This window comes from Pristiophorus japonicus, chromosome 18 (assembly GCF_044704955.1).
Source record: "Pristiophorus japonicus isolate sPriJap1 chromosome 18, sPriJap1.hap1, whole genome shotgun sequence".
Classification (NCBI taxonomy): domain Eukaryota; kingdom Metazoa; phylum Chordata; class Chondrichthyes; family Pristiophoridae; genus Pristiophorus; species Pristiophorus japonicus.
The window spans coordinates 113,591,738-113,605,907 of NC_091994.1; the positions used below are offsets into that span (position 1 = coordinate 113,591,738).

Sequence of the window (14,170 nt, forward strand, 5' to 3'; positions counted from 1 at the left end):
TCAGTCTGGTGAATCTTCGCTGCACTCCCTCTATGGCAAGTATATCCTTACTTAGGTAAGGAGACCAAAACTGCACACAATACTCCAGGTGCGGTCTCACCAAGGCCCTGTGTAACTGTAGTAAGACATCCTTGCTCCTGTACTCAAATCTCTTGCAATGAAGGCCAACATACCATTTGCCTTCCTAACTGCTTGCTGCACTGGCATGTTTGCTTTCAATGACTGGTGTACAAGGCCACCCAGGTCCCTCTGTACATCGACACTTCTCAAGCCATCACCATTTATGTTGTGTATGGAGAAAGAGCCAGACTGAACACTGTGAGCTCAAAGTAAAGTGTGACCTTAGTCTTTTATTGCAGGTCTTCAGAGTGCCTCTCCAACCTGTGAAGCACTCTTAAATACTTGTGCTCCCAAGGGATTATGAGATCCCTTGGGACTCCGAGGGATGAGCCCTTTGGTGGCTGTACAGATAAATACAAGTCCAGATACATAACAACATACCCCCCCCCCCCCAAAGTCAATAGTGTAACTATTTACAATGTGAGTCGATCTAGGGCCCTTCTTGTCCGGGTTGATCGTCTCGGTGTGAAAGCTGGTGTTGTGGAATCATTTGTTGGGCCCTCGCTGGGCTGCCTGGTGTGTTAGGCCCTGCAGGGCTGCTGTGGATGATGGGTTCTACTTCGTGGTCAACCGTGTTGCCGGTTACCACTGGTGTGTGTGTTGGGGGATCAAAAAAGGTAGGGTCCAAGGTGGGTTGCTCAGGGTAGTCCGTGAATCTGAGTTTGATTTGGTCCAAGTGTTTCTGGTGAATGAGTCCATTTGAAAGTTTGACCCGAAACATCCTGCTCCCCTCTTTGGCCACGACAGTGCCGGGAAGCCACTTGGGACCTTGCCCATAATTTAATACAAATACAGGATCATTGACTTCAATCTCGCATGACACATTTGCGCTATCATGGTATGCACTTTGTTGAAGCCGCCTGCTCTCTACCTGTTCATGTAGATCAGGATGAACTAACGAGAGCCTTGCCTTAGGTGCTCTTTTCATGAGCAGTTCAACAGGTGGGATCCCAGTGAGTGAGTGGGATCTCGTGCGGTAGCTAAGCAGGACTCGGGATAGGCAAGTCTGCAGTGAGCCTTCAGTTACCCTCTTTAAGCCTTGCTTGATGGTTTGCACTGCTCTCTCTGCCTGGCCATTGGACGCTGGTTTAAACGGGGTTTTGATCTGCTGGGCAGTGACGGGTGGTTGCTCACTCTCAAATGCTTCCATAACCATGGCTAGATCTGTGGGCTGCGCCATTTCCACTCCCGTGGTGGGCAATGGCAGCCTACTGAGAGCATTGGCGCAGTTTTCTGTGCCTGGTTTATGGCGGATGGCGTAGTTGTATGCGGACAACATGAGCGCCCATCTCTGGATGCGGCCCGATGCCTTGGTATTTATCCCTTTGCTCTTGGAAAACAGGGATATAAGTGGCTTATGGTCAATTTCCAATTCAGATTTTAGCCCAAACAGGTATTGATGCATTTTCTTTACCCCATAGACACAAACTAACACTTCTTTTTCAATCATGCTGTAGGCTCTCTCGGCCTTAGACAGACTCCTGGATGCATAAGCAACCGGTTGCAGTTTCCCGAAATCATTAGCTTGTTGCAATACACACCCGACGCCATATGACGACGCATCACATGCTCGTACCAAACGCTTACATGGATCATACAACACAAGCAATTTGTTTGAGCATAACAATTTTTTCACTTTTACAAAGGCATTTTCTTGGCTTTTGCCCCAAACCCATTCACCCCCTTTTCGTAGTCAGACATGTGGTTCTAGCAGGGTGCTGAGACCCGGTAAGAAGTTAGCAAAGTAGTTCAAGAGTCCCAGGAATGACCACAGCTCCGTCACGCTCTGTGGCCTCGGCACTTGCTCGATTGCCTCCATCTTCACGTTGGTGGGCCTGATGCCGTCCGCCGCAATCCTCCTTCCCAAGAACTCCACTTCAGGCGCCAGGAAAACGCACTTCGAGCGTTTTAACCTGAGCCCCACGCGGTTGAGCCGACTAAGAACCTCCTCCAGGTTCTGCAGATGCTCGACTGTTTTCTGACCTGTGACCAAGGTGTCGTCCTGGAAGACCACAATGTGCAGGACCGACTTCAGTAAGCTTTCCATGTTTCTCTGGAATATCGTCGCCGCTGATCGGATTCCAAACGGGCATCTGTTATAAACGAAAAGACCTTTGTGTGTGTTGATGCAGGTGAGGGCCTTTGATGATTTCTCCAGTGCCTGCATGTCATGTAGGCTGAGGTCAGATCCAGCTTCGTGAACATCTTTCCTCCCGCCAGCGTTGCAAAGAGGTCGTCAGCTTTTGGAAGTGAGTACTGGTCCTGCAGGGAGAAACGATTGATAGTTATTTTGTAATCGCCACAGATTCTGACGGTGCCATCTTCCTTGAGGACTGGGACAATAGGACTGGCACACTCGCTGAACTCGATCGGTGAGATGATGCCCTCTCTTTGTAGGCGGTCGAGCTCGATCTCCACCCTTTCTCTCATCATGTATGGTACTGCTCTCGCCTTGTGATGGATGGGTCGCGCCCCCGGAATTAGGTGGATCTGCACTTTTGCTCCTTGGAATTTCCCGATGCCTGGTTCGAACAGCGAAGGAAATTTGTTTAAGACCTGTGCACACGAAGTGTCGTCAGTGGGCGATAGCGCTCGGATATCGTCCCAGTTCCAGCGTATCTTTCCCAGCCAGCTCCTGCAGAGCAGCGTGGGACCATCGCCCGGTATCACCCAGAGCAGTAGCTTGTGCACTGCTCCATCGTAGGAGACCTTTACGGTAGCACTGCAGATTACAGGAATCAATTCTTTCGTTTAAGTTCTTAGTTTCGTGCGAATTAGAGTTAAGACAGGTCTCGAGGCCTTGTTGCACCACAGCCTATTGAAAGTCTTTTTGCCCATGATGGACTGGCTCGCGCCCGTGTCCAGCTCCATTGACACCGGGAGTCCACTTAGTTTATCAGCATTATCGGGGGACAATTCGTGGTGAATGTGTGCATCCATTGTACCTCTGCCTCCTCTATCAGAGGTTCTGTTTCGTCGTGATCCTCTGTGGATCTGTCCTCCTCTGCAACATGGTGGTTTGCAGGTTTAGCAGGCCTAGCAGCTCGCCTGCACACTCGTTGAACGTGTCCCATTGTTCCACAGCCCTTGCAAATGTATCCTTTGAATCGACATGAATGGAAACGATGATCACCCCCGCAGCGCGAACAAGGTGTTAATGGCCTTGCATTCATCACCCTTGATGGTGGACTCTCAGATATCTGCGGACGTGTAGCTGCAGGTATGTGTGACCTGCCCTGTATGTTACGATTCGAAAACAACATCACCTTGTTCACAGTACTTGTAGCAGCATTTGTGTGCTGAGAGATTTGCTTAGTATTGTCACTGGTGGCCATGAATGCCTGGGCTATTGCTATGGCCTTACTCAAGGTTGGGGTCTCTACAGTCAAAAGTTTGCGAAGTATGGTTTCTTGGCCAATGCCAAGTACATGTTCTCCAAATGTCCTTCAAATTCGCAATGTCCTGCAAGGCGTCTTAGCTCGGCGACATAACTTGCCACTTCCTGGCCTTCAGATCTTTTGTAGGTGTAGAACCGGTACCTCGCCATCAGAACGCTTTCCTTCGGGTTCAAATGCTCTCTGACCAGTGTGCACAAATCATCGTACGGTTTCTCCGTGGGTTTCGCTGGAGTGAGCAGATTCTTCATGAGGCCATATGTTGGTGCTCCACAGACAGTGAGGAGGATCGCCCTTCGTTTGGCAACGCTCTCTTCCCCATCTAGCTCGTTGGCCACGAAGTATTGGTCAAGTCGCTCCACAAAAGTTTCCCAATCATCTTTCTCCCAGAATTTCTCCAGGATGCCCACTGTTCTCTGCATCTTTGGGTTCGCTATCTGTATCTCGTCGCCAGTTGTTGTGTATGGAGAAAGAGTCAGACTGAACACTGTGAGCTCAAAGTAAAGTGTGATCTTAGTCTTTTATTGCAGGTCTCCAGAGTGCCTCTCCAACCTGTGAAGCCTCCTTAAATACCTGTGCTCCCAAGGGATTATGAGATCCCTTGGGACTCTGGGGATGAGCCCTCTGGTGGCTGTACAGAGTATATACAAGTCCAGATACATAACAATTTAAATAATATTTTGTCCTTCTGTTTTTCCTACCAAAATGGATAACTTCACATTTATCCACGTTATACTGCACCTGCCATGTGTTTGCCCACTCACTCAACCTATCTAAATCGCCTTGCAGCATCTTTGCATCCTCCTCACAACTCACAGCCCACCTAGTTTTGTGTCGTCAGCAAACTTGGAAATATTACATTTGGTTCCTTCATCCAAATCATTTATATATATATATATATATATATATATGCCGAGCTGGGACTCGAGCACTGATCCCTGTGGTGTCCCAGAAGTCACTGCCCGCCACCCTGAAAAAGACCCATTTATTCCTACTCTCTGTTTCCTGTCAGTTAACCAATTTTCAATCCATGCCAATACATTACCCCCAATCCTATGTGCTTTAATTTTGCACACTAATCTCTTATGTGGGACTTTATAAGGCCTTCTGAAAATCCAAATACACTACATCCACTGGTTCTCCCTTATCTATTCTATTAGTTACATCCTCAAAAAACTCCAGTAGGTTTGTCAAACATGATTTTCCTTTCATAAATCCATGTTTACTTTGTTTAATTCTGTTGATATTATCTAAGTGTGCCGTTATCACAGCCTTTATAATAGACTCCAGCATTTTCCCTACGACTGATGTCAGGCTAACTGGTGTGTAGTTCCCCATTTTCTCTCCCTCCTTTTTTAAATAGTGGGGTTACATTTGCCACCCTCCAATCTGCAGGAACTGTTCCATAATCTATAGAATTTTGGAAGATGACAACCAATGCATCTACTATTTCCATGGCTACCTCTTTTAGTACTCTGGGATGCAGATCATCAGGCCCTGGGGATTTATCTGCCTTCAGTCCCATTAGTTTCTCCAGCACTCTTTTCTTACTAATAATCATTTTCTTTAATTCCTCTTGCTCACTAGACCCTTAATTCCATCGTATTTCTGGAACCTTATTTGTGTCCTCTTCCGTGAAGACAGAACCGAAGTATTTATTTCATTGTTCTGCCATTTCCTTGTTCCCCATTAAAAATTCTCCCGTTTCTGTCTGTAAAGGACCTACATTTGTCTTCACTAATCTTTTTCTTTTTGCGTACTTGTAGAAACTTTTGCAGTCGTTTTTTATGTTCCTTGCAAGTTTACTCTCGTACTCCTATTTTTCCCCACTTAGTCAATCTCTTGGTCCTTTTTTGCTGAATTCTAAACTGCTCCCAATCCTCAGGCTTGCTACTTTTTCCAGCAACTTTATATAACTCCTCTTTAGATCTAATATTATCCTTCATTTCTTTTGCTGGCCATGGTTGGGCCACTTTTCCTTTTGCATTTTTACGCCAGAAAGGAATGTATAACTGTTGCAATTCATGCATTCGTTCCTTAAATATTAGCCATTGCCTATCCACTGTCATGCCTTTTAATGAATCTTTCCAATCTATCATAGCCAATTCATTCTTCGTACCTTCGTAGTTTCCTTTGTTTAAATTTAGGACCCTAGTTTCGGGTTGGGCGACTTCACTTTCCATCTTAATAAAGAATTCAATCATGTTATGGTCACTCCTCCCTAAACGACCCCGCACAACAAGACTGTTAATTAACCCTTTCTCATTACACAATACCCAATCTAGGATAGCTTGTTCCCTAGTAGGCTCCTCAACATACTGGTCTAAAACACCATCTCGTACACACGTAGGGGCCCACATTCACATGGACAAACACTAATTAATTCTGATTTCTCTACTTCTTACAGTTCCTGGGGGCAGCTAAAACATTTCAAATACTTCTCAATGCTCTGCAAACTTCATTTTGCTCTGAATTTGAACTTGACGTCTTGATGTAAAATGTTACCAAATGGAATTGCTGCGGAGGAGATATTTGGGGCAAATATTGCGGTCGGTGGCTTTCTGTGAGTGGATGGCATTTTACGAAAATACCTGGTGGTCCAGGAGGAACGAACACTTGCGCTCCGAGGCCGTGCTGCGCAGCCCAGCGCACGGGCCCATGTATTCCAGGAGCGTGTGTGCAGCCTGGGGTCATGTGGGCCGCACCAACCAATCACTGTGTAGTATTCTCATTGATGATAATGGGAGCTCTGACCTCCAAGCTCCTGTTACTATCCCATGAGAATACCCCTAAAATCAAATAAAACACACACATAAATAAAAAGAACACTTCACTTTTTTAAAAGTAATAGAAATTAAATGTTTTATAAAAAAAAAAATGTTTTAATAGTGTTAAACATAAATTTACCTTCATGGGCAAGGTTTTTAATATAAAAATAAGTAATATTATTTTTTTCTATCTTTTAAAACTCTTACACTGGTAAAAGCAGGCCTTGCGCAAATAGCCCAACTCTCCACCCGCGAAGACCCTTCTCCCGGGGATGCGATGGATCTGTCAAAAGATTGGAAATGGCGGGAGTAGGCACATGTGCATCACGCAGCGAGAGCCGGCACTTGTGGGGCCTCTAGGGGTGTGTGCGCACATCGTACACGCCCGGAGAGAAGGCGAGTTTTGGCCCATTCTCTCTATTACCTGTCTAGTTATTGAGCCCACGTCGGGGCTGCACTGAGCTGTGGCTCAGGAAACACCGAGGGACCAAACCACAGGAAGGGAAGTACAGAATAAATGGATAGAGGAACAAAAAACAAATACAACAACCTTTATCCTTGATCTTTTATTAGAATGTTGGAGATTCTGTTTATCCAAACAATCCAATCCACCAAGCAGCTGGCTCATACAGAGGGATTTAGTTAAACTACAGCAAGCAGCAAGATGGCTTTTTGTCATCTATATGCAAAAACAGATATGCATCAGGTTAAAAATCATTTTTCGCAGTTTCTTTTTGTTTTATCTTTTTTTCCTGCTCATTTTCTGCCCCCCTCCCCTGAAGATGCCAACGCTGCAGTTTTATGAACTTGTTTGCTCTCTGGCACATTATCTCATTGAAACATATAAAATTCTGAGGGGAATTGATGGGGTAGATGCTGAGAGGATGTTTGGAGAGTCTAGAATCAGGGGTCACAGTCTCCAGATAAGGGGTCGGCCATTTAGGTCTGAGATGAGAAGGAATTTCTTCACTCAGAGGGTCGTGAATCTTTGGAATTCTCTTCCCCAGAGGGCTGTGGAGGCTCAGTCTTTGAGTATATTCAAGGCCGAGATCGATAGATTTTTGGATTCTAAGGGAATCAAGGAATATGGAGGTTGGGCGGGAAAGTGGAGTTGAGGTCGAAGATCAGCCATGATTTTGTTGATTGTACCTAGGCTTAAACATGAAGGTCACTTGGGCGAGGGTCTTGAGGTTGACCAGTGCCCATGGAACTGTACCGGGGAATGCGCCAGCACCTTCAGGAAAGGAGGGGAGAAAAGGGGGACACAAAATGGCTGTATTGACGCTTGTTGCAATCACAAGTTCTTAGACAAAATAATAATAACTTTTATTTATATAGCGCCTTTAACGTAATAAACCGTGCCAAGGCGCATCACAGCAAATTATAGACGTTAAAACTCTCAGGTTTTCTAAGACTAATTCTTCGTTGCTCCTCCAGCGGGTCGATTTCCACGGCTGAGTCTTCATTTCCAGTTGCGGAGGAACAGAGGTGTTTACATCATCCAGTCGTACATGCCTTCCATCTTACTGGTGGCGATGTCCTGGGTCTCATTCTGGATCAGTCAGTCGGCAGTGCCTGCACGTGTTTCCTTAGGTGAAAATACTCATCCGCAAATCCTTGATACTTCACCTTCATCACTCTTTTGTTATATTCATTTCCTTTGTTGCTTTAATCATGTTTGTTACAAGGCCTTTAAAAACATTTCAGTGTAATGGTACAGTACTGAGGCAGTGCCTTGTTTAGGATGCAATGTTAAAACGAGGCTATATCGGCCCTCTCTGCAGGACATAAAAAGTTCAATGGCCCAGCGTGAAGAAGAGCAGCGAATTCTCCTGGTAATCTGATCAACATTTGTCCCGCAACCAAAAAATCTGTCTCGTCATCCAACTCATTTTTAGTGGAGCTTGCTGTGCGCAAATTGGCTGCCGCGTTTCCTACATTACAACAGTGACTACACTTTAAAAGTACTTCATTGGCTGTAAAGTGCTTTGTGGCATCCTGAGGTCAGAAAAGTGTTACATAAATGTGTTCTTCCTTCATCGTTGACCTGTGCTCCCTGTGAGGGCTGCGTGTTACCACGAGCACCCGATTGCAGTCAGACCTGCCGTTTATTCCAAGTGACTTCCCAAAACAAAATGACATGGAAAAATATAACATCTTTAATAACTGAGATAGTAATACAAAATCTGTTCTATTTAGCACAAGGAATAGGAGCAGGAGTCGGCCATACGGCCCCTCGAGCCTGCTCCGCCATTCAATAAGATCATGGCTGATCTTCAACCTCAACGCCATTTATTTACTTTTAAAGCACGGACAGATGTCTGGCACCACAGATACTGTCAGACTAGACCCCACTAACCTGGGCTACAACTGCACGAGGAACCTCCAAAGCAAACAAATACAACATCGCTTACACGATTATATTTTGGTTATGAAAGAGAATTGGAAGCAGAATTTATTAAGTTAATTTTGCTTTAAATTAGGAGAATTAAGATTTGAGATGAGAAGGAATTTATTTTCCCTCCGTGGTGAATTCGTGGAATCAACTCCCACTTAAAGTAGTTAATACTGTGACAATTAAAATCTTTGTAAACACAGAGCTGGAATGACTATCTGATTAGGAATGGGATTGAGACTGAACAAACTGTGAGCTTTGAAATTGCAGGCAGGGATGAAAGAAAGACTTGCATTTATATAGCGCCTTTCACAACCACCGGTCGTCCCATAGAAACATAGAAAATAGGTGCAGGAGTGGGCCATTCGGCCCTTCTAGCCTGCACTGCCATTCAATGAGTTCATGGTGAACATGCAACTTCAGTACCCCATTCCTGCTTTCTCACCATACCCCTTGATCCCCCTAGTAGTAAGGACTTCATCTAACTGCTTTTTGAATATATTTAGTGAATTGGCCTCAACAACTTTCTGTGATAGAGAATTCCACAGGTTCACCACTCTCTGGGTGAAGAAGTTTCTCCTCATCTCGGTCCTAAATGGCTTACCCCTTATCCTTAGACTGTGACCCCTGGTTCTGGACTTCCCCAACATTGGGAACATTCTTCCCGCATCTAACCTGTCTAAACCCGTCAGAATTTTAAACGTTTCTATGAGGTCCCCTCTCATTCTTCTGAACTCCAGTGAATACAAGCCCAGTTGATCCAGTCTTTCTTGATAGGTCAGTCCCGCCATCCCGGGAATCAGTCTGGTGAACCTTCGCTGCACTCCCTCAATAGCAAGAATGTCCTTCCTCAGGTTAGGAGACCAAAACTGTACACAATACTCCAGGTGTGGCCTCACCAAGGCCCTGTACAACTGTAGCAACACCTCCCTGCCCCTGTACTCAAATCCCCTTGCTATGAAGGCCAACATGCCATTTGCTTTCTTAACCGCCTGCTGTACCTGCATGCCAACCTTCAATGACTGATGTACCATGACACCCAGGTCTCGTTGCACCTCCCCTTTTCCTAATCTGTCACCATTCAGATAATAGTCTGTCTCTCTGTTTTTACCACCAAAGTGGATAACCTCACATTTATCCACATTATACTTCATTTGCCATGCATTTGCCCACTCACCTAACCTATCCAAGTCGCTCTGCAGCCTCATAGCATCCTCCTCACAGCTCACACTGCCACCCAACTTAGTGTCATCCGCAAATTTGGAGATACTACATTTAATCCCCTTGTCTAAATCATTAATGTACAGTGTAAACAGCTGGGGCCCCAGCACAGAACCTTGCGGTACCCCACTAGTCACTGCCTGCCATTCTGAAAAGTCCCCATTTACTCCTACTCTTTGCTTCCTGTCTGACAACCAGTTCTCAATCCATGTCAGCACACTACCCCCAATCCCATGTGCTTTAACTTTGCACATTAATCTCTTGTCCCAAAGCGCTTTACAGCCAATGAAGTACTTTTTGAAATGTAGTCACTGTTCTAATGTGAGAAATGCAGCAGCCAATTGGTGTACAGCAATGTGATAATGACCAGGTAACCTGTTTTTGTTATGTTGATGGAGGGATACATATTGGCCAGGACACCGGGGATAACTCCCCTGCTCTTCAATATACATAGATGACCTGGAAGAGGGGACAGAGTGTAGTGTAACAAAATTTGCAGATAACACAAAGATTAGTGGGAAAGCGGGTTGTGTAGAGGACAGAGAGAGGCTGCAAAGAGATTTAGATAGGTTAAGCGAGTGGGCTAAGGTTTGGCAGATGGAATACAATGCCGGAAAGTGTGAGGTCAGTAAAAGGGAATATTATTTGAATGGGGAGAAATTACAACATGCTGCGGTGCAGAGGGACCTGGGGGTCCTTGTGCATGAATCCCAAAAAGTTAGTTTGCAGGTGCAGCAGGTAATCAGGAAGGTGAATGGAATGTTGGCCTTCATTGCGAGAGGGATGGAGTACTAAAGCAGGGAGGTCCTGCTGCAACTGTACAGGGTATTGGTGAGGCCGCACCTGGAGTACTGCGTGCAGTTTTGGCCACCTTACTTAAGGAAGGATATACTAACTTTGGAGGGGGTACAGAGACGATTCACTAGGCTGATTCCGGAGATGAGGGGGTTACCTTATGATGATAGATTGAGTAGACTGGGTCTTTACTCGTTGGAGTTCAGAAGGATGAGGGGTGATCTTATAGAAACATTTAAAATAATGAAGGGGATAGACAAGATAGAGGCAGAGAAGTTGTTTCCAGTCGGGGAGACTAGAACTAGGGGGCACAGCCTCAAAATACGGGGGAGCCAATTTAAAACCGAGTTGAGAAGGAATTTCTTCTCCCAGAGGGTTGTGAATCTGTGGAATTCTCTGCCCAAGGAAGCAGTTGAGGCTAGCTCATTGAATGTATTCAAATCACGGATAGATAGATTTTTAACCAATAGGGAATTAAGGGTTACGGGGAGCGGGCGGGTAAGTGGAGCTGAGTCCACGGCCAGATCAGCCATGATCTTGTTGAATGGCGGAGCAGGCTCGAGGGACTAGATGGCCTACTCCTGTTCCTAATTCTTAGAAATAGTGCCATGGGATCTTTTACTTCCACCTGAGAGGGCAGACAGGGCTTCGGTTTAACGTCTCATCCAAAAGACGGCACCTCCGACAGTGCAGCACTCTCTCAGCACTGCACTGGGAGTGACAGCCTGGATTTATGTGCTCAACTCCCTGGAGTAGGACTTGAACCCACAACCTGATGACTCAGAGGCGAGGGTGCTACCCACTGAGCTATGGCCGACACTCGTTACTTGAATGAATGCCGTATGCAACATGGTGGTTCCTGAGCTGCTGGGGTCATGGCAATACCATGTCAAGAAAGGCAGCTGGTCTGGGATATTTCTATATAAAATATGATTGTTTTATTATATATATTGTGTACATAGGGCTATGTTCGATCACTCCTGCCACAAAGCTTTGGGAGTGCTGAATTGTGGAATCACCCCGCAACTCTTTGAAAGAAACTGGTTCAAATGACAGGAAAGCCACTTTCTTGATTTAAAATATTCTTGTGCAATTGTACACATTGCACCGTTAAACTGATTAATGTTTAATAAACAAATCAATTCTGCAGCAAGAAACATAGACATTACTCGTCCTGTCACTTTGAATGCAGATTTATTTAAAACTATTCATTTCAGGGATCACAACCGTGCTGACCATGACCACGCTGATGATCAGTGCAAGAAAATCTCTACCCAGGGCATCCGCGATCAAAGCGCTGGACGTTTACTTCTGGATCTGCTATGTCTTTGTCTTCGCTGCTCTAGTTGAGTATGCGTTCGCCCACTTCAATGCAGACTACATGAGGAAGCAGCGAGCAAAGATTAAGGCGAATAAACTATGTGCGGAGGTGAGTAGCAATGCAACAATGGCACTGAATTTGTTCAAAGAGTAAATAAGCATTTTGGGCTGAGATCGAGATGCGCAAATGTGGGGTAGAGTCTGAAATAAAACCCTAATGGAAATAACATTGATTTGTCCCTCCCTCTCCCGAAGCCGCTGACTCAGGCTATCACCACCTCCCCCCCCCGCCCCCGATGCCTTGCTCAATTGGCTTTTCATCACTTGCGAGTCTAGACTGTGGGAGCATCACAATCAGGCTTGCTCATGTCCTCACCCAATGTTCTCAAACGCAGAATATTGGATACTGTTCAGGAGTGGAAACCCTTGCTGACTTGCCCCCTGTTTATCCCAGGGATGTTAGCACTCCTGTTGCCTTGCAAGCCGAGATCAGTTAACAGCACGCACCAGTGCATCAAGCCGGAACCCCTTCCAGCTAGCATGACTCAGTCTGTGCCAGGCCTCACTCGGTCCGCGCCAGGCCTCACTCGGTCCGCGCCAGGCCTCACTCAGTCCACGCTAGGCCTCACTCAGTCCGTGCCAGGCCTCACTCGGTCCGCGCCAGGCCTCACTCGGTCCGCGCCAGGCCTGAGTCATTGGGGAACCTATAGCCGGTGTTTATTGATAGTTGAGATTACCAATATATATTTTTTTCATTGACGGGATGTGGGTGTCACTGGCAAAACCAGCATTTATTGTCCGTCCATAATTGCCCCTTGAATGTCTCACTGGGCCATTTCAGCGGGAGGTTAAGAGTCAACCACATTGCTGTGGGTCTGGAGTCACATATAGGCCAGACCGGGTAAGGACGGCAATTTCCTTCCATAAAGGATATTAGTGAGCCAGATTGGGTTTTTACGATTGTTTGTTGCCACCATTATTGATACTAGCTTTTTTAAAATTCCAGATTTATTTAATTAACTGAATTTCAATTCCCCAGCTGCCGTGGTGGGATTTGAACTTGTGTCCCCGGATCATTAGTCCAGGCCTCTGGATTACTGGTCCGGTAACATAACCACCATGCTACCGTACCCCATAATAGATTTGATAAAGTAGTTCATGGGGTGCATTGCACGGATTTCGACCTGTATGTGCCTGCGGTATTTGTGTCTCTCTACATTCTCTTCACTGTAGGCAATTAAGAGAAACGGAAAGCACGCAATAGTTCTGTTCTCCTTGTCAGCAGCTGGGGTGAACCAAGAATTGCTCATGTCCAACAGGCAGCACCGGGCCCACAGGGCAGTCCACGGCGATGAAGTTGAAAATGGAAAGACAAGAGCAAATAAACATGCCCCAAAGCCGAAAAAAAAGCTCACACTGAAGTCAGTGTTCAAGCCCATTGATTCTGACACCATCGATATTTATGCAAGGGCTGTCTTTCCAGCTGCTTTCGCTGCAGTCAATGTCATCTACTGGGTTGCTTATACCATGTAAATGGGACGCACCAGTGCAGTCCAGGAACTGGGCCCATCACAATATTATATCGGGATGCCCGACCTGTACATGAACACACAACATATGCATGATGCCAAACCTCCAGAGCCTGTGACCTGGACGCTTTGTCATGTCAAGGAAATATTTGATAAGTGTGAATAAATACTAAATAATGAAGTGTGATTAATGACTGATGTGACTGAGTACTTGTGACGAGCTAACTGTGCTCCCTTATCCTGTGTATATCGATCCCTGCCCTTCACAAGCTTGATGTGAAAACAGCAAGTAATCCAATGTGTTGGTGCAAACAATCTGTACCTTGGAAATAATAAAACTCGTTTAACTTAACGGTTTTGGGCAGTTTATATATTTGCTCTACAACTTGTCAATCATCAAAGTCATGGAATTTCCCTCCATTTTTCAAAATTTCTGTTTGATCTTTATATGGTCAAGTGTATGCAATCCATTTCCTGTAGGAGTCATTAACAAAATATGGCTACAGCAATATATATATATATATATATATACACACACAGTCAAATAATATGTTTAGTTCATTTCTTGGCCCTTTGCAGCCTGTAAGTTGGTTTGAAAGTATCAGAACATGGACATTTGTTACTTTA

General features: G+C 45.5%; 1 protein-coding gene across 11 annotated transcripts in view; it reads left to right on the forward strand.

The window, feature by feature from the left end:
- Window positions 1-13,878, forward strand: part of gabrd (gamma-aminobutyric acid type A receptor subunit delta) — a 75,991-nt gene extending 62,113 nt beyond the window's left edge. For 9 of the 11 annotated variants that reach the window (XM_070860625.1, XM_070860628.1, XM_070860626.1 and 6 more), the window contains 3 exons: window positions 7,721-7,876; window positions 11,912-12,123; window positions 13,248-13,878. In XM_070860625.1, the coding sequence (XP_070716726.1) occupies window positions 7,721-7,876; window positions 11,912-12,123; window positions 13,248-13,547 (668 nt within the window). In that variant the 3' untranslated portion in view covers window positions 13,548-13,878. The remainder of the gene's footprint in view (window positions 1-7,720; window positions 7,877-11,911; window positions 12,124-13,247) is intronic. The other 2 variants (XM_070860636.1, XM_070860635.1) reach the window with 2 other exon arrangements.
- The last annotated feature ends 292 nt before the right edge of the window (window positions 13,879-14,170 follow it).